Below are 26,006 nucleotides of genomic sequence, written 5' to 3' on the forward strand. Positions count from 1 at the left end.
AAACCCCACGTCCAGCCCTCCCTCAGATTAAACAGTGACTATGAAGACTTTCTGTAGGCTGCCCCTGCAGAACTGACCAGTTCCTTTTCAGCCTCCTGAGTTCTCTGTACCTACATGCCTCATAAACCACCTCGAACACATACTCATTTCTTCCTGCCTGACTGTAAGGGACTAGATACTCCTTGCAAGTGGATATACACATACTCTGTTTTGTAGAACCTGTGAGAGTAGCTGCAGACACCATGAGCCCTTCCTCCCAAGTACTTTATTTTGTGCCTCCTAAGAACACCCTTTACACAGCACAGTACATTTATAAAATTCAGGATATTTAACCTTGATACAACACTTAATATACTGATTGCCCTTACTCAGATCTGGCCAGTTGTTTTCCAAAACGCCCTTTATCACACTTATTTTTCCTGATCCAAAATCTGATTCTGGATCCCAGCGCACTTAGTTGTCATGTCTTGGTCTTCTCCTTTACTCTAGAAAGGTTCCTCACACTTTGTCTTTCGTAACTCTGAGATTTCTGAGGAGGGTAGGTCAGTTGTTTTGTAGAATGCCCCTCAATTTGGGGTTGCTTCCTCACGATTACAGGACACTCAACTATGAAGAGACAACAGGACTCGACTCCTGGATACAGCAGACACCTCTGAGAGAACCACTGACCAGGGCGTGCTGCTAGCAACAACCCAGCTCCTGTGTTTCCAGGTGGCTTTGTGGGTTCCATTCCACAGCTTTTATGCTATTGTACTGTCCTGAACCTGGAGATTCCCTAAGGTCTCCAGACACAAAGACCACATGAAATAAGGTAAGAACAAATGAAAACAACACTCCAACATAACTAACATTTCTGTTTGTTGCCTTCTAGGTTCTGTCCACATGTATACACATTTTTACTCAGTAATCTCATAAAAAAAAAAAGAAATCAGTGACCTCCCTGGTGGCGCAGCGGTTAAGAATCCACCTGCCAATGCAGAGGACGCGCATTTGAGCCCTGGTCTGGTAAGATCCCACATGCCATGGAGCAACTGAGCCTGTGCATCACAACTACTGAGCCTGCACTCTAGAGCCCACGTGCCACAACTACTGAAGCCCGTGTGCCTAGAGTCTGTGCTCTGCAACAAGAAAAGCCACCACAACGAGAAGCCCGCACACCACAATGAAGAGTAGTCTCCGCTCACTACAACTAGAGAAAAGCCCATGCGCAGCAACAAAGACCCAACACAGCCAAAAATTAATTAATTAAAAAAAAAAGAAATCAATGTATGTGTGTGTTTAATGTAATGCTTCTTAATCTATGAACGTGAAAATGAAACTCATTTAAACTAGAAAATGGAAGCCGTTATGATAGAGATCACGTTTCCTCCCTATCTGCTGGGGAGGAAATTAGGTGTCAAGCACTATAAACCAGAAGAAGGGACTGGGCTACTAATATTGTACATGTAAAGCTTGGAACAACCTGCTGACGCTCCCCTGACTGACTCTCTTCCAAGACTGCCAAAGCACTTTTCCTAGGAGAGGGCAGACAGGCCAGGACAAGAGCAGGTAAATGCAGAAGAACATGGTCTCTAGTCCAGTGTAGGAATTGGAATTGGAAATGGAAATGCAAAAACAACACTTGCAAGTGGAACACAGGAGTTCAAATCCTGTCTGAATCAATTAGCCCTGTGTCTTTGGGCAAACTGCTTAATCTCCGTGCCTTAATTCCCTCAACTGTAAAACAGGGACAATGGTACCCCAGGGCTACACGACGAAAGCAGGAAAGGAGTGCTCTGTGCCACAGATACTGGTTATTTTATTCTATCCTGCACAAAAACTTTCTTACCTTTAAAAATGCACCCAGCGTGCTGCCATTCTCAAATTGACTGATTTTCTTTAATGGTTTAGTCTTGTTCTAGTCCAAATGCACATGCACCTTTTACGGCTGTAGCAGGCATTATGTCTGCTTGTGTTCACTTTTGGTTTTGGTTTTTATTGGTCTGCCACAATTTGTCCACCTTAACTACTTTTTCTCATCCTGCTTCAGTCCAAGCACATCTCACAGCTGTTTGGGCTCAGAAAGGGTTGACAAATTCTGCTATGTCCTCACCTGTGCAGTCCAAACACGTATGAACCTGTCTACAACCACATATATGACGTATAGCTTTTTCAACAAAGCGGTTGTGTAGGGCTTGAGGAAGGCACATCCATACCATCACCATCACCATCATACCCACACCATCACCCTTTTCTCACCATTACTTTCTCCTGTTCTCTAGTTCAAAACAAAACATTGATAAAAGAGAGCGAAGCAGGAAAGCCAGGCTGTTGCAACATAACACAGCTGTGCTTTCTACACACCAAGTGTCCCAACACACAGGTTGGGTAATACCAATCTGAATCATCGGAAGTTCCTAAAATTCAAGATAGAGCGCCACCACTTCCAATCCCAGATAAATTCCTTTCTTTCCACCAAGTCACGGGGGACGGACCAAGGAGAAAGCAAAGCTGAGGCTGAACGAGATTCGAGGACACCCCACTTTCCAGGGGTTCACCTTTAGCAGAAGACGAGCTCTGTCACACAGCGAACAGCAGACAGCCTGTCACACTGCCACCGCTGGGAACAGGAACTCTCTCTCTTCGGGGGCTTGCTGGTTGCATCCAGGAACTTGAGATAGAACATACACATTTGGGGGAGTCACCCTCCAGTCACCAGCTCCCTGAGGAACCACAAATGACTCTTCTTGGTTTGAAGGCACTTGGGGCGGGGGCGGGGCTGAACCTCTTCCCTCCCCTGGTCTCTGCCAGGTCTCACAGAGACCTGCCCGAGAGCCCCTTTCAATTAAGCTGACCTGAGAAAAGAAGTTACGAGCTCCCCAGTCTCTATCACACTGAGGTGAGGATGGGGTGCCCACAGCAGCAGCTTACGAAGGAGAAAGTCAACCAAACTTGGCCCGCCTCAGGAACGGAAGGTCTTCATCACGTGCGACCACGAGGGACCTTTCCCTCCTAGACCACACGCAGAGACCTTGGTCCAGGGGATGGTCACACCACACACTGACAGACATGCTGCAAGACCCATTCTTATGCATCACGATCAGAAGTCAGCATTTCACCTTAAACAAGGAATGAACTACTATCAAGCAGGCTGAAAAAAGCTTTTCATTTTACAAAATCAAATACCAGGCAAGTGACTGACTCAATCTGTCCAGCCAATAACATCCGAAAACAGTTTTGTTTGAAAGACTTGTTTCAAATGCAACAGCTAAACAAACCATCTAGAAAACACATCTTCCCTCAGGTTTTCTAAATTCTCCTCTTTCTGTCATAATACCTTATTTTCTCTTTTGAATTGCATTTGGAGCCCCAAATTCTCTATATTGGCAGAACTGATTTTTCTCCCAAAATGTGTACAAACCAGTTTATCACACCTGGTATTGGCCGGAAGTATGAACTTTCCACACTCTACAGACATAATGAATGAGTCTTAAAATCATATGATCAACTTCTTGTTACAACTCACAAGGCTGTAAGTACCTTGAAAGCAGGGATCCTGTCTACCCAGCACCTGCCATACAATGCTTAGCATATAGAAGGCCCTCAACAAACATCTGCATGCTGAATGAGAGAATGAATTACAGAGAAGAGTGCCAGTTACAGATGATACACAATATCAATTTTAACAAGTTACTTGTCTAGCCAAAGATATCAGGTAGTAATCTTAGCATCTATTACTAGTTTCCTAAAATAGAAACAAAGAACAAAATTCAACAATGAACTTTCTTGAAATGTTACATTGTTCTACTCATCCTTCTCCTTACACCTCTTTCCTGCTGCCTCTATCTTCCAGAAAACCAGCCAAGTCTATTTCACTCTCTGGCTACACCTCAGCATCAATGACCCTCTATCCTATGGTTGATGCAAGGATTAAATGGCATGATGGAGAACGAGAGATGGTAGTGTTAGAAATAAACTACCTAAGAGTTTTGATGCTGTTTTGTGTTCATGTTTCTCTACTTCTGAGCATGAAACTCCCCTCCCACAGATATCTTCTCTTCCCCACTCACCCCTATTTCTACCTGCAGTCCTTATTCCCTGTGAAAAAGGTCTGCTTTCTTTAAAGTTTTTTCAGAATTTCTCTACATTTTCTTTGGCATTACTTGTACTATAACCATGACTACCTAAATGCTTCTCTTAAATCTTTCAAAAGCTGAGCACTTTTACTTATCAACCCTGGAAAATTTTACAAGAAGAATTTTTAATTCCTGAGTCAAAACTGTATACAAAAAAACTTGACCCAAAAAGGGTAATGCATCCTGAAAAAGTTCACATCTAAAGATGAGGAATCCATAGAATGGTAGACATTTTCACAGGGTTATAAGTCTTAGATGACCTGGAGACCATTCTAGGTCTCTTCAGTGCATTTATTAATATATTACTAATTAGACACTGACAACACAGGAAGAACAGTCTGGGGTAGTGAGAAAATTACCCTGCCAGAGCTTAATTCAGGTCCATCTCTGTCACTCACTCCTCCCTCCTAATGTGTGCTTCCTCAGATCTAAACTGGAAATGAAAATAGTACCTGCCTCTAGGATCACTGATGAAGGAATTAAATCACACAATGTGTATACAGCACTTAGCCTGTCATGCAGTAAGGGCTCAATAAGTATTAGTCATTATTATCACTATCACTGTCCCATCTTCCGAAGTTGCTATGAGGACTGAATGATACACACACATCAAGGACTGGCACCCTACGCCTGGTACAGGGTTCGTGCCAACAATCATCTTTTCTGTAAGGTAAAGCCCTAATAATCTGATGATTCTACTAGAACTAAAGCTTACTTTGCTTTGAAAATTCTCGGAGACTATGCAAATAAATAATGGAACAACTCTCCAACAATGAAGAATTAAAGTTTTTTTAAAGGAAAAGAAAAGGCACTGTTTTATTGGCATTTATGCCATTACAAATAAACTTTATCTAGGCATTTAATCAAGTTCCTAAAAGACATCTTTTATTTTTTTTACAACAATTATTAGGAAACAATTAAAAGCAAATTCTTTCTAAAACCTTCTGTGATTAAGGCTTCTTTTATGTAGATACATAAATTAGTACAGAATGGGGTTTTACTTTATTCTGAACAATGATTTTACACTGAACAAAAAAATATGTCCTTCCTCAAGATCACTATCTGCTTCTTAAGAGTCAAAGTGGGGTTGGCTGGGCAACCCACCTCCTCCCAGGCCTTCCTCAGTGGGAGCAAGTGCTGGCTCTCAGGCCTTCGTTCTGTGCACGGCGGACTAGGCTCACTTGAAACTTGAATAAAAGGATTATAAGACAGTCCTGAGTGGAGGTTCTCTGTCACACTGGATCCTAAATCAGGAGAGTCCTGGAATTGCAGCCAGCCTCCTATCCTCATCTGACTCACTTAGAGGTTCCCAGGAGATGCCATTCTCAGACAGCTAGGACAATTTAAAGTTTCCTAAGTGTGGTTTGTCCGCTGCCTCCCTCAGCCCTGAAGGGAGGAGAAAAGCCTTCCTGGGACAAAAGTGGGAAAGAAGGTGCTGTCACAGCAGCAACCACCACTAAACCAACCATAAACCACCCGGCAGCCCCGAAACGCAACCAGGTGGTTTGGAGTAGAAAGGGGCTCACTGTTCTCCACCATCATGGCTGAGAAGGGCACTAGGACCAAGGGGAGGCGCTGCCTAGCCACCCTGCAACCCAATTAAAAGTCCTAGAGGAGGAGGAATGTGGGGGCTGAGCTAGGATTCAACCTCTGCACCCTAACCCCAGGTGCTGGGCCACCTCAGACTACCTGGCCACAATGTAAGTACAGGAAAGCAGACACCCAGAGACCAGGTCCCCTGGCCCAAATGCTGGGAGCTGTAGCTGGCAGGCAGCAACACCAAGTCAGGAAGAAGGGGAAAGACCTTCTTCTGGACACAGAGGTGTCAGTGTACAACATATGGAAGTGTGTGGGCTATCAGAAAGCCCACAACAGAAAATGAATGCATGAAGTCCAGAAAGTACACCAACATCCAGACAATGGAATATTATTCAGCACTAGAAAAAAATGAGTATCAGGCCATGAAAAGACATGGAAGAACCTGAAATACACGTTACTACGTGAAAGAAGGCAATCTGAAAAGACTAAATACTACATGATTTCAATTATATGACATTCTGGAAAAGGCAAAACTGTGAAGACAGTAAAAATAATCAACGATTGCCAGGAGTGTGCTTTTTTGGGGGGGGGCAGGAAGCTGGGGGAGATACAGGAGGAATACAGGGGATTTTTAGGGCAGTGAAAATATACTGTGTGATAATATTATGATGGATAAATGCCATTGTACATTTGTCCAAACACACAGAATGTACCAAACCAAGAGTGAACCCTAAGGTAAACTATGCACTCGGGATAATTACGATGCATCAATGTAGGTTTATCAATCGTATCAAATGTACCACTCTGGTGGGGGATGCTGATAATGGGGAGGCTGTGCATGTGTGGGGGCAAGGAGTATAGATGGGAAATCTCTGTACCTTCCCTTCAGTTTTGCTGTGAACCTGAAAGTGCTCTAAGAAAATTAAGTCTTAAAGGAAAAAAAAAAAAAAAGTATGCCATTAGATTACAGATAAATCACAAGCAGCTGAGAGGTACAAAATGACAGAGAATCACAAGCTGAAGAATAACTTGAGTATTTATCAACTATATTAATAACTAACATACAAAATATCCAGTGATGTCTATGCTGGGTTTAAGTGTGCTGCTTTTAAAGCTTTAAGGATCCACCAACACACAAGCTCTTGGAGGACAGTTTGATGATATGATCAAAATTACAAATGCATATTCCTTTTAATCATTAATTCCATTTTTAGGAATCTGTTCTATAGATATACACATAACTGTGCAGAGCTATTCATTAAAGCACTGTTTGTGACGGGTCAAGACTGGAAACAGATTAAATCAATCATGGCACATCTCACGTAACAAAACTAGCAACTACACGGCTTCCCTGGTGGCGCAGTGGTTCAGAGTCTGCCTGCCAATGCAGGGGACACGGGTTCGGGCCCTGGTCTGGGAGGATCCCACATGCCGCGGAGCGGCTAGGCCCGTGGGCCACAAATGTTGAGCCTGCGCATCTGGAGCCTGTGCTCCGCAATGGGAGAGGCCACGGTAGTGAGAGGCCCGTGCACCACGATGAAGAGTGGCCTGCCTGCCGCAACTGGAGAAAGTCCTCGCACAGAAAGGAAGACCCAACACAGCCAAAAATAAATAAATAAATAAATACTAACTCCCAATTTCTGACATTAAAAAAAAAAAAAACTAGCAACTACAGAAAGAGATAATAAGGAAGCTCTCCATGTGCTGCTGTGTACAGGTATGTAACCATGTGGACAGTATGCTGCCTCCAGTAAGAAGAAGGCAGGAAGGGGGCAAGGGAGCTAAGAATAGGCTGTCTGCTTGAAGAGATAAACCGTGGAGGAGAGCACAGGGAAGGAGGGGGGCTCTCACTCTACAGCTTTGTGTCCTCTGATTTTTGAACCATGTGAGTGAACTTCCTTTTAAAGAAATTGATTTTTAAAAGGCAGCCCCTGGGGTGTCCAGGCCCAGGTGATTAGCTTCAGCCTACGTGATAATATCTGAATTGCTTCCAGATGCTCCTGGTTCCAGTTGGAGTGTTTACGTTTGAGGATGAAATCTGAAATGGGTTCAATACTAGTTTAAAATATTTTTAGTATTCAAATGAGCTTAAAAGGCAGGAAAATAAAAAGCACTTTAAAGAAGGATTTTACAAAAATAATATTTTTTTCCTAAAGAAATGTGACAAATCTACATATCATATTTTGTACCCAACACAGTAGTAAGGTACACGTTGCTCGCGTCAGGAAAGCTGACATTATTTCAATGTACTTCAAAAAACATTAGTTGGCTGTCAGGTCTTGTAGCTTCCAGCACACCAATGAAGAAACCTCTAATAAAAGGATTCTGTTACCCACTACTGGGCATATACCCTGAGAAAACCATAATTCAAAAAGAGACATGTACCACAAAGTTCACTGCAGCACTATTTACAATAGCTAGGACATGGAACCCACCTAAATATCCATAAACAGATGAATGGATAAAGAAGATGTGGCACATATATACAATGGAATATTACTCAGCCATAAAAAGAAACGAAATTGAGTTATTTGTAGTGAGGTGGATGGACCTAGAGTCTGTTATACAGAGTGAAGTAAGTCAGAAAGAGAAAACAAGTACCATATGCTAACACATATATATGGAATCTAAAACAAAAATGGTTCTGATGAACCTAGGGGCAGGACAGGAATAAAGACGCAGATGTAGAGAATGGACTTGAGGACACAGGGAGGGGGAAGGGTAAGCTGGGACAAAGTGAGGGAGTAGCATTGACATATATACACTACCAAATGTAAATAGCTAGTGGGAAGCAGCCGCATAGCACAGGGAGATCAGCTTGGTGCTCTGTGACCACCTAGAGGCGCGGGATAGCGAGGAGGTGAGGGAGGTGCAAGTGGGAGGGGATAAGGTGATATATGTATACATATAGCTGATTCACTTTGTTATACAGCAGAAACTAACACAACATTGTAAAGCAATTATACTCCAATAAAGATGTTTCCAAAAAAAAAAGATTGTTAAAAATCAGAGCTTGTGACAAAGGAAGTGATGATTGGACACCACACTAACACACAATCATATTTTCCCATCTTTGGACGACACCTCTAAGTTAATTTACACTTTGTTCAAATCATTCTTGATAGAGGTCTAAAGGTTTTGCAATAGGAATTAACCAAAACTCCAGTTCTCACCATTTAACAGATTCCTCTAACCACAAATAGTAAAGATGTTTTGCTTTGGATCTGATTTACTTTTAAACTAGTTTTTCTTTTAATTTTTAAATTTATTATTTATTTATAAATTTATTTATTTAATTTATTTTTGGCTGCATTGGGTCTTCATTGCTGCACTCAGGCCTTCCCTAGTTGTGGCAAGTGGGGGACACTCTTCATTGTGGAGTGTGGGCCCCTCACTGCGCTGGCCTCTCTTGTTGAGGAGCACGGGCTCCAGGCACGCGGGCCTCAGCAGTTGTGGTGCGCAGGCTCACTAGTTGTGGCACGTGGACTCAGCAGTTGTGGCACACAGGCCCAGCTGCTCCACGGCATGTGGGATCCTCCCGGACCAGGGCTCGAATCCACGTCCCCTGCATTGGCAGGCAGACTCTCAATCGCTGTGCCGTCAGGGAAGCCCAGTTTTTTGTTTTAAAAATAATATATTTATGTTTTTTAAAAAAGCATTTGGAAGACTATAAAGTGAAAGTGGAGAGCCCCCAGCCCCCCACTCCCAAGGAAAACAATTTTCAGGGATTTCCTTCTGAAAATACCCTATGGACACATTAGTATATATCTTTTTTTTTTTTTTTTTTTTTTGCTGTACGCGGGCCTCTCACTGTTGTGGCCTCTCCCATTGTGGAGCACAGGCTCCGGATGCGCAGGCTCAGCGGCCATGGCTCATGGGCCCAGCTGCTCCGCGGCATCTGGGATCTTCCCGGACCGGAGCACGAACCCGTGTCCCCTGCATCGGCAGGCGGACTCTCAACCACTGCGCCACCAGGGAAGCCCAGTATATATCTTTTTACCTCTAAAAAGGATCTAATTATCATTTCTGTTCTCCATCCTGACTTTTTATTTAACGATTCTCAAACTTATCTTCCATCTTAAATACCCATCACTCTCCCTCCCCAGATTTACAATGGCAAAGGACTCAGCTACTCCTCTTCTGAAGGACTTCTGGGTCACCTTTAGTGTTCTGCAATATCTAGATTAATTAACTAAATTAATAAAAAGGTCTGGAATTAACATGAATATTCTTAGAAGTCCTACCAAGCAAGAGATTGATTTTTACCTTATCTATTGTACTTGGCATACAAGTAGGTTGTTAAGCTACAGACATTTGTATGTCAACTAATAACGTGGTTAATAAAAACCACAGGTTTAAAGCATCTTTTCCAGAAGCTGGGAAACCATAAACAGAACTTTGGTGTGAACCATGGTCCAATGACGTGCAACATGATGACAGTAACAAAACCTCTAATACTCTTCAAGATGAAATTACTTTTTAGAACTTCAATTCTTCCTATTTACAAACTGTTGAAAAAACACAAAAATCATTCTGTTTTATTTAAGTACAGCACCAAAACATTTTACCATTTAAAAAAAAAAGGATTTTTAGAATGAAGCCTGCTCTTCAAATATTAATACTTCCTACAGCTCTCAGATATTTATCAGTCTGAAATGCACCTATAGTGGAACAATATATATAACATGTCACTTTGGGAAGAAGGAGTAAAAAGAGACAGCCTGTGCTTACATACACAGCATATGTCTAGCATGATATACAAGAAACACTAGTTGCCTGTGGGGAGGGGAACTGGGTGACTCTGTAAACAGGAAAGGAAGGCTTTTCACTAAAGTCTTCTGTACTTTTTGGAACCCTATGAACACGTCATCCAGTCAAAAGAATTAAAAAAAAACTTTTTAAAGAAGAATTACCTGTTGATACAAAAATTTCCTAATATCTTAAATAAGAACACTACAGCTGACCCTTGAACAAGGGTTTGAACTGCACAGGTCCACTTATACATAGATTTTTTTTTTCAATAGTAAATAGGGAGGTCCCACGAATATGGAGAAACCGGTATACAGAGGGCAAGTTATATGTGGATTTTTGACTGCAGGGAGGGTTGGCGCCCCTAATCCCCACGTCGTTCAAGGGTCAACTGTAGTTCTGATTCTTAAGCTGCTTTTTGTGGGGTCTTTTCCCTCCCACAAATAGAGTTTGGGAAGAGAGAAAGCAGTTGTCAACTCTCCCTGCAGGTGAACTTAGATGGAAAAATATACCTTGGAAAAAGATGATATAGCCTCTAGAGAACAAATCACAGTCACTTCCTCCAACTACCCTGGATGTGATGGGCTTCTAAAATTTTGTATTGTTTTTTAAGCTCTATAAGGATGGTCTGGACTCCCTGGTCAGACACTGCAGGCTCTCCATGACTTTACCTTGCCTTCAGACACCCAGCCTGACTCCCCCTGCTAGTATGTCCTACAATGAGCTCCAGTGCCCTTCCTCTAAGAAGTTTCCCTGACCACCCAGCCTGAAGCATCTGGTTCCTTCCCATCACAACACTGATTTCAGTTCGCAAATAGACAGGCATTGGTGGGGCTGCTGGACTGCCTGCCCACACCACTGCACTCTGAGTTCCAAGAACACAGGGCTCCCACTGATATCACCACAGCCCAAGAGTGTCCCATACATAATAAGCACATATAAATAATTTGAATTATATAAGCGTTTTAATATTTGTTGAATAAAAGAATAGATAAATAGTGGTAGAGTTGAGACTAGAGCTCAGGCCCACCCAACTTCTCAGCACAGGACATCAGTAGTGTCCACATCTAAGAGGCAAGACCACGCTGCCTCTAAATGGCAGCCTGTTGAATGTAAAACAAAAACAAAACTGACTTTTTGCAAAAAGTTTACACGCTCAAAAGTGTATACCTCCAGACCTCCACACTTGCTGTTTATGCTGTTCCCTATGCCTGGAATAGCACCTCACCCCGACTCCTGTTCATCCTCAGGTCTCAGTCACCTCCCCCAGAAGGCCTTCCAAGACCCTTAAGAAAAGACTCTGTCCTATGCCCCAATCATGGACCTCCTCTCCAAGGTACTCGGTCACAGCTCACTATAGCTGTCTCCCATGAAGGCAGACCCTGGACCTGCTGTGTCCCCACCACTAGATCTCCAGGACTGACATCACAGTGTAACAAATATTTTCTACATGACTGAAAAATCCTATATCTAAACCAATGAGTATTTTTGAAAATGCTTTCCATCTTTACAAGTTGGTCCCTTTAAAGGGACTTTGCCCTTTAGGTCATAAATATCTTAAAAGAACACTCTAAACAAATGAGGTAAGTAAATATACTCAGGGCTGTGCTGTCCAACACAGCAGCCAATAGCCACATGTGGCTATTAACATTTACATTAATTACAATTAAATAAAATTTAAAATGTAGCTCCTGACTCACATTAGTAATAGTTCAAGTACTCACTAGCCACAAGAGCCTAGAGGATCCAGTACTGGGAGTGTGGGTCTAGAACATGGCCATCATCACAGAAAGTTCAGCTGGACTTAGTATCAGGAGAACACTAGCATTTCAAACAAAGGAAATGTCCAAACTCACTCTTATCATTGAGAAGGAACCCATTTTTCCTTAACTTTCAAAGATTAAGAAAGTCACCAGTGTGAGCTAAAACACTGAATTATCACTAAAATAAGTTTTAGCTCACCAGTGTGAGCTAAAAATCACTGAATATGATTTTCTCAGATCTTTAAAAGAGAAGTTCAACTCTGGGCAGGTTGTGCTCTTCAAACAAAAACCAATCCCAGAGTAGTAAAGGCACAACCAAAATAACACAAAAATCTATCAATACTTTATGCCTTGTTGCTTTCAATAAAAATTACTGATTAAATAAAATGTAAATAAGATTTAATGTTAGGGGCAAAAATTCTTTGTCCGCCATGGGGTGATTTTTACTAGCAAAATCCATAAATCACCACACCTAAAATATCTAGGAGACTGGAAAAACAGTAAACTCCAACTGAAGCAACTTCCTATTGTAGAATCTGTAGAAAGAGAAAATCCCCACAATACAGGGAGGAGCTGAATCCATTCCTTTCAAGGTCAGTGGTAGCTGAATCAAAGACGAAATTAAATTTCACTGCTCTTTCTTTCAACCAATTAACCTGACTAAACTGGATAGTGATTCAAAGGCCATTTTCTCCCCTGTTTGCTAAAAAAGAAAGACCATTTTTATAGCTTCTCCATGTTCACTTTTCCTTTTTCACTAAGTCCTAACCTAAATCAAGTCCCTGTTCTGAAACAATACGGGAAACACAGTTCCGTTTAGACTTCAATTTTCCAATAAAGAACAGTTTTTAACTTCAAACACAGACTGAGTAAAGTGTGTCAAACTCCTACCCATTTTGTGGGATTCCTGAATCTCAGCCTCTAATTCATCCCTTTGCAAGCTGGTACTGAGACTGCACCAGCCCTGGTGCTCCACGTGGAACAGGAAGGGGAAACATCTTCCTGTGTACTCAGCAAGAAACGTCCATGGATCTGGTTCTGGGTCAGACCCCTCACCTACATCAGTCCCATCCTCACCAGCCCAAGGGTAGGTGATGTATAGTACTTTCCCACAATGATACAATAATAATAGCCGCTGCAACCGGCTATATGCCAGGAACCACAGAAGTCCAATATGCAAAGCTAACCAAAGTGAGAAGAAATGGAAAATTCTAGGGGGGGAAAAATCCCTTTTAGAGATGAGACTCACCCTCCCCAACGAAGTTCTAATGTAAAGTCCTGGCCCAAGGCACAGAGCTGATGAGCTGGAAGCTGAAATCCAGTGTCCACTGAGTGGAGGCCAGGGCTCCTTCCTCACTACCTGTATCCCAGTATAAAAAGCTCTGACATTTCCTTCAACTCTGAGTCATGGTTAGAAGGTTCTACTTTTAATCAAGTGACAAACACTCAAAATATTTTAATCCAAAGGAACTGGGTCAAACGCATACAGTCCATAACTGTCAAAGAAAACCCCAATTATTTGATATATTTCTATAGTTCCTGAGTGTTATCATTCAGTTTGTTATCAAATACCAAAATCCACTTTATTCAAATATTGTTCAAGCCTCATTCTACAGGCTATCAGAAGAAACAGTAGCTTATTTTTCTTGCTATTTCATTGGTTATTCTAAGTACAAAATTAAAACACATATAGATGGTACAGTTTTTATAAGGAAAATTCAAAATATTTGGGGGCAGTGCAAAGGGAAGCTTTTGAAATATAAAAATATTTTGCAGGACTTCCCTGGTGGCGCAGTGGTTAAGAATCCACCTGTCAATGCAGGGGAGATGGGTTCGAGCCCTGGTCCAGGAAGATCCCACATGCCGTGGAGCAACTGAACCCAGACACCACAACTACTGAGCCTGCGAGCCACAACTATTGAAGCCCACGCGCCTAGAGCCCATGCTGCGCAACAGGAGAAGCTACCGCAATGAGAAGCCTGCATACCGCAACAAAGAGTAGCCCCCGCTTACCGCAACAAAGAGTAGCCCCCGCTTACCGCAACTAGAGAAAGCCTGTGCACAGCAACAGTGACCCAATGCAGCCAAAAATAAATTAATTAAAATAAATCTAAAAAAAAAATTTTTGCTTTACAACAGAATTGTATAATCCCGTTAAACAGCTACAACTATTAAGAAACACCTACTATATACACAGGTGTATTAGAAAGACTGGCAAATTAAGAGATCTTCAAAGAGCAGCAGACGGGACATCTAGAAATAGGAAAGTCGGGTTTAACCGAGTGAAAATTTCTTCAGCATTAGATTTTACTATTCTTAGTGATGGTTCAACTAAACATTCTTTTGATTAATGGAAATGAAACATGGGGGAAAACGTTACACGGGATGATATCCAAGGTCTTTCTAAGGGTAAGGTTTTAAAAGAAAGGAATTTGACTTCTAGACATAGAGCTCAAAAATAGCCTCACTTCCCAAATTTAGAACAAGAAAACACCCTGAAGGCAGATTTTTCCAAGTCAGCAACATTCTGCATATTGTCTAAGAACTTGGGGAAAAAAAAAAAAGCCACTTTTGCTTACTTCCATGCCTTTCCTAAAGATACCCTCCCACCCCAATCTGTGATTCACATCTCTTCAAGTCAAAGCTCGAGGTGGGCAACCTTGCACATGGCTCTTTTCCGGCACTACTGTCAGCAAATCACAGCCCCCACAGAAAGGTGAACACGCAAAAGCCCCCAACAGACACTGGTGCAAGCGCTGACTTCCTGCATCAATGACTTGCTGCAATGTGACAATCCTGAAAGCTAAGCTTAGACTGAATTGGGAAAGTATGGCATCCCCTCCCCCAATTTATGCAAGAGCTGTGGATGCCACAGCAGGCCAGGGGAGCCCATCAGGCATGGGACAGTCTTCTGATAAGGGACGTGCCACTAAGGAAAGGCCTCAGAGTGGGCTCAGCGAACACTGGGCACACGTAATAGAAACCAGAGGGCATGGCCAGGAGCCTGAGAGCTTCTAAGAGACCATCTTGGACAACCTGAGAGGACTAGATGCAAGCCATGGGCTGAGATCACACCCACGGAGACGAAACTCTCTGAGTAGCCAGAGTGCTTTTCCCCACGCACAGAAGGCACAGAAGCCCAGCAGACTTCCCCAACTGCCTGGCTCCTTGCTCTGGCTCAGTGAGAGAAGACCAGGGGGCACCACAGAACAGGAGTACTAAGGCCCTGCCTCAGGTGCCACCTCCACTTGGACACCCAGCCCTGGGCTTATGCACATGGGGCATTCAGTAAACACTGGGTGAATAAATGAAGCCTTCTTCAATTGCCCTTTCTGACTCCTGCATTTGGGCACCTGACTGCATTTTATATTCTTTTCTCAAGTTTTGCCTCTATGTCTTATCTTTGTCAACATAGTTCTAAGCTACTTGAAGGCATCACCAGAATCCTTTGTACACTGCTACTGCATAAGGGGTACCTCAGACTGAACTGTAATATACACAGTAAAGAAACAGAATCACATATTTGTTTGCTGCTTAAACAGTCCATGAAATACACTTCAAAATTAGTAAGAATTTTCAGAACATACCATAGTGCCTAAGTTTTTGCAATTTTAAAATTTCATGGCCATCGTGTTCCTACAAAAAAATACAATTGAAAATGGAGGCAAAAATCAATAGTATTGGGCCTCCCTGGTGGCACAGTGGTTGAGAGTCCGCCTGCCGATGCAGGGGACACGGGTTCGTGCCCCAGTCCAGGAAGATCCCACATGCCGCGGAGCGGCTGGGCCCATAAGTCATGGCCGTTGAGCCTGTGCGTCCGGAGCCTGTGCTCTGCAACGGGAGAGGCCACAACAGTGAGAGGCCTGCGTACCACAAAAAAAAATAATAATTAATTAATTAAAAATAAAATAAAATAAACAGTATTGATTAAAGAACTCCTGGCTATATACTGAATGTGCTACACTACAAAAAGATCTGCCTGCTTGTGCGCCTGTGTGGACACGCATACATGGCTACTACTGTTTCCAGAACCACCAGCAAACGTGGCTACCAGGGTGCACCCACTCTCCCCTGTCAGGACGGTGCTGGCACCAGGCACTGAGCACTCACTCCAGACCAGGCACTTCTCACACAGCATCTCATTCCACCTTCACCATCACCCTTGGAGATGGGGATGGTCATCCTCTCTTTTTCACAGATGAGGAAACTGAGGATCTTCAGAGCACCAGTCCCACATTACATCAGGCTCACAAACTGCAGCCTGAGGGCCAAACCACCTGGCTGCCGGTTTTTGTAATGAGAGTTTTTCTAGTTTTACTGGCACACAGCTGCACACATCCGTGTACATATTGTCCAGAGCTGCTTTCACACCAAAATGGCAGCACTGAGTTAGCTGCAGCAGAGACCTTGTGGCCTGCAATCTGAAATTATGTCCTCTGACCCTTTACAGAAAAAGCTTGCTGACCCATGTATTTGGGAATGGTGCAAACTGCAAGCCCCTCTCTCCAAGCCTCACAGCCCATCAGCAAACTAAGGCTGGGAGGGCCCGCAAGAAAGTGCCTCGGCTATGACCAATTTCTTGTGAGCACAAAACCTCTGTTGAGCAACATCTCTTCACGTGCCCTTGGAATATACTTGAAATGCTGGTCTGAACGAGATAAAGAGGTAGTGTCCTGACTAATGTTACCCCAAGAACTAAAATGGCTTAAAGCAAGCTTTTCTAATCTTCAAAACCCACAATAAGGAACATTTCATCTTAACACGGGAAGGTATACTTTGGCAAAATCATTTTAAACTATTTTGTTCTCAACCACATTAAGTAAAAACACAAAGCTGGCACTTATGTAGCCCCAAATAATCACTTTGTCACACAACTATCTAACTAATAGAATGGCACAAGTCAGAAGTTGTAAAAATACAGGCTAACAATGTAAGCATCAACTTCCAATAGTAGGATTAAGCCTAAGTCCCTTTACAAGCCATTCTCAATTATGTTTGAGAATTACAGAATCAAATTCAAGCTTTAAACAGCAGTGATTCTCAATCTTTTGCTCTACTGTGAAGGCTCCCTTGGTGGGATTCATACTTACCTGCCATCCCCAAGGAACTTCAAATGAGGCCACTGTTCTCACCGCTCTCACAGTTATTCAAAAATCCCTACTCTCCTACTAAGTAAAAGCTAAGCAAGTCATGAAAAGCCCTAGAAGTCTCTACAAAAACTCACATTTCCTAGTTAGCCAGAACTTAGTAACGAGATGAAATAACCTAACTGGTCCTCAATTACCCACTGCAATAAACAAGAACGTTAAGACCAGTATAGGCCTTGAATAACACCCTGCTGCACCAGAATGAGAGGGAGGGGGGAGCTCCTACCCCAGGCCCCTAATAGGAAGAACACTCTCCTGTTCCATAGCTGCTGACAAACCTTCCCTACAGGGACTTAATTCACTTGCTGGAGTTATGCTACTGAAACTTAGCTGCTGACAAACTTTCCCTACAGGGACTTAATTCACTTGCTGGAGTTATGCTACTGAAACTTGCTAAGTACTGTAGTCTCCCGGGTCCATGATTGAAGTAAATTCCATGTTTATCGATGTAGATTTATAAGATGAATTTATCAATTTACTTTAACGATCTAGGTTTGATTCTGGTTTTTACCCTTTATGTTATTTTGGGCAGATCACCTCTCTTAAGTCTGGTTCCTCAACTGGAATTGGCAGGAACAGTATCTTCCCTTCCTGCCTCACAGGTTGCTGTGAGGACCAAACTGAGATGATGGGGAGAAAAGCACTCCGATATGTAAACCTAAAAGGTCATCATTTTGCCGTAAAAGGTATTTCGGTTGGTAACAGTATTTACACCAAGTTTCTTTAAATATAGTTTTCTCTTGCACTTAAAGGGATTCACAGTATAAAATGTAACCACAGCTGCTTAGGGACATTTATACAGTACAGGATGAAACATACCTGTGTTCAACTTTCAAAAGGCAGTCCTACAAAACTTTTTTATAGTATATCTGTTGAACGTAAATTTGGCTTCAATAAAGCTGACCAAAAAAGGTCTACTGCTTGCCTAGATATTTATTTGTTCCGCGCTGTTAAATCATGAATCCCTGCTGCTGAAAGACACTAATATGCTGGTTTAATTTGGATATATTAAATAAAAAAGTTTCCAAAACACACACTGGTAACACAAAATCCTACTTCTCATAAAGGGTGCCAAGTAAAGGAAGATGACATTTGTAAAAAAGCGTTTACACCTTCAATGTAAAACAAGAAAATGCTTCTTCAACAACATCTGATACCATCAAATTCTGTGCCACTCCAGAAGAAAGGTTGGGGTTGGGTGAAAAGTACTGCTTTTCCTTCTTCCTCTTGTTACCTTCCTTTGGGGTACATTCCCTATTTCTGCATCAGCTCTGCATGCTCTCCTCAGAAACCTTCCCTGACCTCCCCAGCCTGCACTGATCTCTCCCATCTGTCTCTGGTGGCAATGACATTTATCAGAGATGCCGCCTTACCTCACTGGAGTGCATGCACATACACACTCCCCCTGCAGGCAGCATCCTGGCTGGTAACTGCCTTACCTTACTGGAGTGTACACACATACAAGCGCCCTGCAGGCAGCATCCTGGCTGGTAAGCGCCCCAGCATCAGGTGTACTATTCTGCCCCTCCCGCACACCCGCCCCGGGACTCAGCTGACACTGATGGCTCCACAGGCCAGTCCCCAGAGAAATGCACTGCATCGTGACAGTCCAAGTCACTCTTGTTTCTCAGGCCACCAAGGCCGCCTCCTTCTCCTCCTAACCCTTCAGCTCTTCCCATGCAGAGCTCCCCTCCCTCAAATTTTACCACATGAGCATGGAACATACCTTGCTCTGCCTGGCCCAATTTTATCCTAGAAGCCAAAAACACACCTCCCCTCACTAAAATGACGCTGTCTCTCTCAAGAATGTTATTCCCAGGTCTCTCCCCACTTTTCCACCTAACCAAAGGCTTTCACTCCTTTGACTAGTGTAATGTAATTGCTTTAGTTCTTTATTGGCTTTAATACACATCCTTAAGATCTCTGTTTTAGACTAGTAGTTATAGGAGACAAGGTTTTACCTTTTTTAATATGCTCAATGATGAGCCCTTCTGTGGCCTACCACGCTAACAGACCCTCTCACAATAATGTGATGGTGATGATGTGCAACCAAGGACCCAACATAAATATGATGGTGAACTTATTCTTTGGATTATTTAAACAGAACTGTTAAAAACTGACTTTTTTGTTCCACATTTATAAAAGAGCCCCAATGTCTCACAAGGATCAAAATTGGAAAAGGGGAAAAAAGTGGTCAAGAATAGAAAATCCTTTCTGATAAACTTTGTTGTGATTAGCAGCACATTAAGTAAATATGTGACCGTCCAATAACAGAACTACCCAAAAGCCAATCCTTTGGGCACCATCTTGGAAACAGCTGAAAGTATATAGTGGGACAAGACTTTTTGTTACGTGTCATGTTACTAATTTGTCCTTCTTCATAAAACAAAATCTACAATAACCTCATTCAACAACAGAAAAGCTGCAAAGCCATTCAAAAGTTACCAGTTTCAAAGGACAAGCTTCAAGGCTGAACTTGTCTGGTACGATCTATGTTTCATATGATTAAAGATTTTTCACTCAAACATGCCAAGATTAATGAAGCAAAGGAGATCTATTCTGCAGTAAAATCATAAGTTTTTTTCAGGCAGTAAAATCAGAGTATTTAAATCTTGGTTGTTCCCACATTTCTCACTTCAGATAAGCCAATTTTACAAAATTAACATCAAACTCAACTCCTTATCAGTTTTTAGAAAGAGTATTATTAGTGACTTATATAGCGTGAGACTTACTGATTCCTCCCCACTGTTTAACAAATTTATTTCAACCAGACAAGAATCTTCTTATGACTGATTTGTTTTTAAAAAAAATTGTTTCCCTCACTTCTACTTTAACTAACAGTCTAGGAATTGTATTAAAACTGAAGCCACAGAATTCAAGTTTTGTTTCAACAGTAGAAATAGATTTTTAGACCACTAGTATAAAAACACTAGTGGTCAGTCCCAGAAATATTTGCACAAGCTGAACAGCTGTGTCTACTGCAAATCTGAAGGCATTGCTGCAGCAATATAATTCAATTTGGACTCATTCATTATAAACTGATTTTCAGATGCTGCTACTCAAGACCGTAGTGGAGAAACGCAAGCTGCGCTGGGAATCAAATCATTCACAGCAGCGCACAAGTTTTTATTTTACTGCAAAGGAGAGTTCTGAAAGAGGAAATACAACTAGTTCATAATGCTACCGTGAACCAGCCCAGAAGAAGCTAGCATTATTAAATGAACAGAAAACTAAAATACTTCTCTTAAGTAACTGACATGATTACCTAAGGAAATTTCCAAGGAAGCTGCTTAAAAGAATGATTTATTCAGTACCCTGATAAAAATTTTTTTGGGAAAAAATGTAATTCCTACATTCCTGAACATAATTTTTTTATATATATCTACACGGTAAAAACAACACAAGCGCCCCTGGAGACTGCAGCTCAGATGAATCTGCTATTTAACTTTCTTCCGAAGTCATACAAGTGAAATTAAACACTCCACAGCAACTTTCATGACATCTTGCTAACGAAGTTTGGGGTTGTGAAAAATGTAATGACTTAGGTGACCAGCAACAAGAGTTTTCAAAATAACTACTAAGCATTTTCCCAATGAGCACATTCCAAGTAACTTCTAAGTCGTAACTCACAGGCTGGCTGCTGCTAGGAGTGTCTTCTGGTCGCAGCCTTGTGAATGTGTTACCAATTCAGAAAACACTTCGGGTCCCCTTTCGGCTGCACTATTTTCTTTTCTCACCAGCAAACCTACTCTCCGCTGACATCCCTCCAGACAGCCACGCGTGTGTCGACACACGGCGGCAGAGGGAGGGGTACGGAATCACCACGCAGAATAGACACGCTCCACTTTACTTTTTCTCGCTGGAAGTACCACTCGGTCTCCACGCGAGGAGGGTTCACCAACTCCGGGCGATCCGAGCGCACCCGGGCATGTGTTGCCCTACTCGGGCCCCATAACAGTCTTCCGACAAACTTCCCCCTCTGCGGCGCGGGTCCCGGGGAAGGGGCTGCGCGGTCCTCCGCTGAGTTCGGGTCCCCCAAGGCCACTCACCTCCAGGTGGGGCTGACAGCGACCCCCCAGGGCCCCTACCCCCGGCCCGGCCCCCTCCTCACCTGTGCTGTCATTCGCCGAGAAGCCTGGCGAGCTGAGTTTGGCTCGTTTGGGGTTGGGCGGTCCGTCCAGCAAGTTTTCGGCCATTTTCACCTGCTCGCGAAAACAGCCCCGAGCGCGGGCCGCGGGGTCGGAGAGGGCTCCGGGGCGGGGGTCGGCGCCAGCCCCGACCGGCTGCGAGGGGAGAGGAGCGAGCCGCGAGCCGCGCGAGCCGCGAGCCGCGAGCGAGCGCCGAGGGAGAGGGAGGGCGCAGGGCCGGGTGGGGGAGGCGGCGGCCAAATCTCAGCCACAGCAACAGCGCCCCGCAGCGCTCACCGCCCGCCCCCGGCCGCCGCCGCCGCCGCCGCCGCCGGCCGCGGCCCCCTCATCCCCTGCCCGCCTCCCGAGCGCGACACTCCGCGGCGGGGGCGCCCCGGCGGCCCGGCGGTGCCCCCGGGCCCGGCTGGCAGCGACGGCGCCCGGCCGGGCGGCTCAGGCAGTACCCGGGAACATGGTGCCGCCGCCGCGCCTCCGCCTCGCTCCCCCCCCGCGCCCCACTTAATTAATTCGCTCGCGGCCCGACGACCGGGGGGCTCCGGGCTCCGCTCCCCGCCCGCGGCCCGCCGCCGCCGCCGCCGTGAGGAAAAACAATGCGCGAAGCGGGGCCGCCGCCGCCGCCGCCGCCGCCGCCGCCGCGGCCCCCCCACCCCCCGTTCCGCCGCCGCCGCCGCCGCCGCTGCCGCCGCCGCCGCCGCCGCCGCCGCGGCTCCGGGAGGCCGAGCCGAGAGGCGAGCGGGGCCGCCGGACCGGGCGCCGAGGACCGGGCGGAGCGGGCCGGCCGGGCGGAGCGGGGTGCGCGGGCGGTTGTGGGGCCCGGGACCGGCGGGGCCGAGTAGATCGCGCTCGAAGCCCCGGTCGGGTCCGCGACAAGATGGCGGCTGTTGATTCCTCAATTAAAAAAAAAAGAAAGTTTTTTTTCTTCTCTTTCCAGAGCCTGAACGGGGAGGGGGAGGGGGCGGGGCACGCCGGTGCGTCACCCCCCCCGAGGCGTCACCACGCACGGCCCCCGCCCCGCCCCCTCCACCTGCGCCTGCCGCAGCGGAAAGAGCCGAGCACGCTCGGACGGAAAGGGCCGAAGATGCGGTCGCTGTGCGTCGTGCCGCCGGGCGGCGGGGCTGCTGGGCTGCCTGGCGGGGGCCGGGCCTGCGGGACGCCGAGCGCCGGGCATCGCCGCCACTTTTGTTCTGACGGTGACTGGGCGGCGAGGGCTCTGGCTACGACCTGGTCGCGAGCCGGGCCCCCAGGCGCGGAGTCGGCGCCGGCCGGGCCCGCCTGTCCCGCAGGGCGACTCTGCCAGGTCCCGGCTCCTCACGCCCCTGCCCCGCGACCCTCCTCCGCGACCAGGCCTGGCCACTTCCCCTCTCCGGATGCCATCGATGTGTCGTGGCCTCTGCAGGTTACATACTGCTTTCGGGTCCGCCTGCGAGCGGGTGCAGATGGGGAAACTGAGGCAGGAAGTGGCAGGGCCGGAATTCGAACTCCCCCACGTGAAGTGAGGGGGGCGCAAGATTCCTGAGCCCCTGTTCCCCAACCCGATGAGATGGGGTCACCTGCATCGGGAGTTGGTGAGCGCTGCCTCCCAGACGGACGCGCTCAGCCTGCGCCCGGCCCAGAAGGTCCCATTACATTAGGGCTTAGGGCCTCGACGACCGGGGCGCGCCCCCCACCCCCACCCCAGGACAACTACCTGGACCCCACAGGTGTTCCAGACAGGTGTGGGGTCCCAGGGAGACCAGCCCGCGTGGCCACTCCCCGCAGGACAGTTCCACAAAAATCTAAGGTGTTCACATATCTCAGCTCCTTATCTGCTTCTCACAACTTGCCAGCGCTTCATCTGAAGTCCTTATCCGAAAGGTATCACCAGCAACCTGTTTCCTAAGCTAGAATCCTGTGAAACAGCACCGACTTCTCCCTCTCTCCCACCCACCAAGCAACCTGCCTTCCCAGGTCCTTTACCTGGACAAACCGCTCTCCGTCCCCATCCCACTGCCCCAGAGGCGTCTCGCATCTCCCAAGTGGCTACGATGGCAGCTTCCCACTTCAGTGTCCCTTGCAAACTGTATTTCTCCCCACGCAGCATCAGAGTTAACTTCTTGGAAAAACAGAGAAAGAACTCTGCTTGAAACAAATAGCTCCTACACATAGAAAAAAAAAAGCCCATATATATATATATATATATATATATATATATATATGGTCTGGGGGAAAAAAGAACATATGTATAGTTGTTTTAAACAAATATATATATGCAAAAAAGTGATTGTCTTCAAGTGTCAAGACTGAGTGATCTTTCTACTTTCTTCTCTTTATATTGTTCAAAATCTTGACTGCCCCCCATCCCTCCCTTCCACTTTCCATTCTTCACTCCACCCTCACTCCCCGACACCCACGCAGCCACTAGGAAGTTCTTACCATTCTGACCTTTTTATATTTTTGCAAATGCTGTTCCCTGCGCTGAGAATACATATACCTGGCAAACTCTAATCCCAAGACCCAGTTCAAACATCACCTACTCCAGGAAGCCCCCCCAGCTCAGTTTTGGGCTCCCACAGCACTTCTGGGCATACTTCTGTGAAGGCATACCACACACTTTCATTTTTCATCCTTCATGTCTTTATTTATCCATCAAATATCCCCTGAGAATCTCCTGAGGGCACTGCCACTGTGCTAATCTCTTGGGCAAAGAATAAAGAAAGAAATCTCTATATATTTGACGAGGCCAAAGAGCAAGGCCTGGAAATCAGAAACAGAAACATTCAGGAAGGCAATTTGCACAAGAAGGCAGAAGGTGTTTAGAGTCACAGAGTAACACAAGGCCAGTGGCATCCTATATCTGAATGTGCCTTGTGTGTCCCTCTCACCCCAAGTCTGTGGGCCCCTTGAGGGCAAGAGCCAGGTCTTAGTCATAGTACAGTGCCCTGCAAGAGGTAGGTTTGTAAAATTTGATGAATGAATGAACACTGTCAGGTTCCCCTGAGTCCTAGAGGCCTCCAGGACACCGAGAAGGATGGGCTCCAGCCTGAGGCAGCTCCAGGCCACTCACCCACAGAGGGGACAACGTGTCAGGTCACTGAGAGGCCACAGCCAGGACTTGCTTGGATCAGTAGGGACACCATCTGGCCTTCAGAGTCCCTGGGTAAATGGTTTACACAACAGTGGGCCCATGAGCTCATACCACCCCCTCACCCCCAGAGGGGGAAATTGAGGGCACCCGTCCCTGTAACCCAGAGGTAAGTGACCTGGATGTGTCAGGGCTGGGGCTGAAACACAGGTCTTCAAACCTTCAAACCCCATGTTCTTCCTACCTCACCACGCTCAACCCTGAAACATACCTGCTCTACAGACCTTTTTCTATCTCATTTGTATCCTTTTATTACATTCCTCTGGTATTTCTTGATATCTGCTTTTTCTTTCCTTTCTATGTCTTCTCTCCTTAGTCTGCCTCCTGTCAAAGAACACCGCACTCAGACATCGACAGCAGAATAGCAAGGAAGGAAGTATGGTTCCTGTCTGCCCACCCTTAGCTTGGGATCAAGGTCGACACAGACAAAAGGGACCCAGCACTATTGAGTGCCTTCTGTATGCCAGGCCACTCTGCCACATGCTCCACTTGGATCAGGACCTCCCACAATCCTGGAAGGAAATATCATTGTCCACATTTTATTAAGGAGGAAATAAGGCCCCAAGGAGGGCCAGTCACTCAGCCACTAAGGGGCTCTGCTAGGTTGCAAACATAAGGTTGCCTCCTGCTCTCTCCATTCTCAGAGGCCGTGTCACCAAGGAATCCCCATTTACAGAATGCTTCGGGCCCGGGAGAGGAGGATTATGTAGAAATAAATCAGGAGAGATTTCCTGAGAAAAGTCCATTTGAATCCATCAACTGCTGAATGGATAAATACAATGTGTTATAGCCACACAATGGAATATTATTCAGCCAGACAAGGAATAAAGCACTGACACAGCTACAACATGGATGAACCTTGAAAATACGATGTTTAGTGAAAGAAGACAGTCACTAAAGACCATATATTGTATGATTCCACTTATATGAAATGTCCAGAATAGGCAAATCCATGGAGACAGAAAGTAGATTAGTGGTTTCAGGGGGCTGGGGAGAGGGGGAGACAGTGGATGGTCGCCAAAGGTTATGAGGTTTCTGTTTGGGGAGATGAAAATGTTCCAAAATTAATGGTGATGAAGATTCACAACTCTGAGCTGAAAACCATTGAAATCTACACTTTGGGTGAATTGTATGGTACAGGAACTCTCTGTCAATCAAACTGGTTCTTAACATGTCGGTTTGGGAAGAAGTAAGAGAGACAAGGAAAGACAGAGGAAGGCTGGTGCTCCCAGCAGAAGGACACAAGTCAGGACCAGTTGGGAGAGCGAAAAAGGGATCTGCGTGGTGGCACCAAGTGAAAGCTTCTGGGGGGAGGGGCAGAGCGGGTTTGGATTTGATGTGATTGGGATTTCCCAGGTGGGGGCTGAGGGATGAACTCAGCAGAAAGAAAACAGAGACCCAGAGTCACAGACTGAACTGGAAAG

At 45.3% G+C, this 26,006-nt stretch overlaps 1 protein-coding gene across 6 annotated transcripts in view; it reads right to left on the reverse strand.

The window, feature by feature from the left end:
• Positions 1 to 21,713, reverse strand: part of CREBBP (CREB binding protein) — a 132,272-nt gene extending 110,559 nt beyond the window's left edge. For 3 of the 6 annotated variants that reach the window (XM_060125005.1, XM_060125006.1, XM_060125003.1), the window contains exon 1: positions 21,425 to 21,713. In XM_060125005.1, coding sequence (XP_059980988.1) covers positions 21,425 to 21,509 — 85 coding nt within the window. In that variant the 5' untranslated portion in view covers positions 21,510 to 21,713. Of the gene's footprint in view, positions 1 to 15,753; positions 15,803 to 21,424 lie in introns of all 6 variants that reach the window. The other 3 variants (XM_060125004.1, XM_060125007.1, XM_060125008.1) reach the window with 3 other exon arrangements.
• Positions 21,714 to 26,006: the final 4,293 nt, after the last annotated feature.

This window comes from Lagenorhynchus albirostris, chromosome 15, assembly GCF_949774975.1.
Source record: "Lagenorhynchus albirostris chromosome 15, mLagAlb1.1, whole genome shotgun sequence".
In the NCBI taxonomy this organism is placed as follows: domain Eukaryota; kingdom Metazoa; phylum Chordata; class Mammalia; order Artiodactyla; family Delphinidae; genus Lagenorhynchus; species Lagenorhynchus albirostris.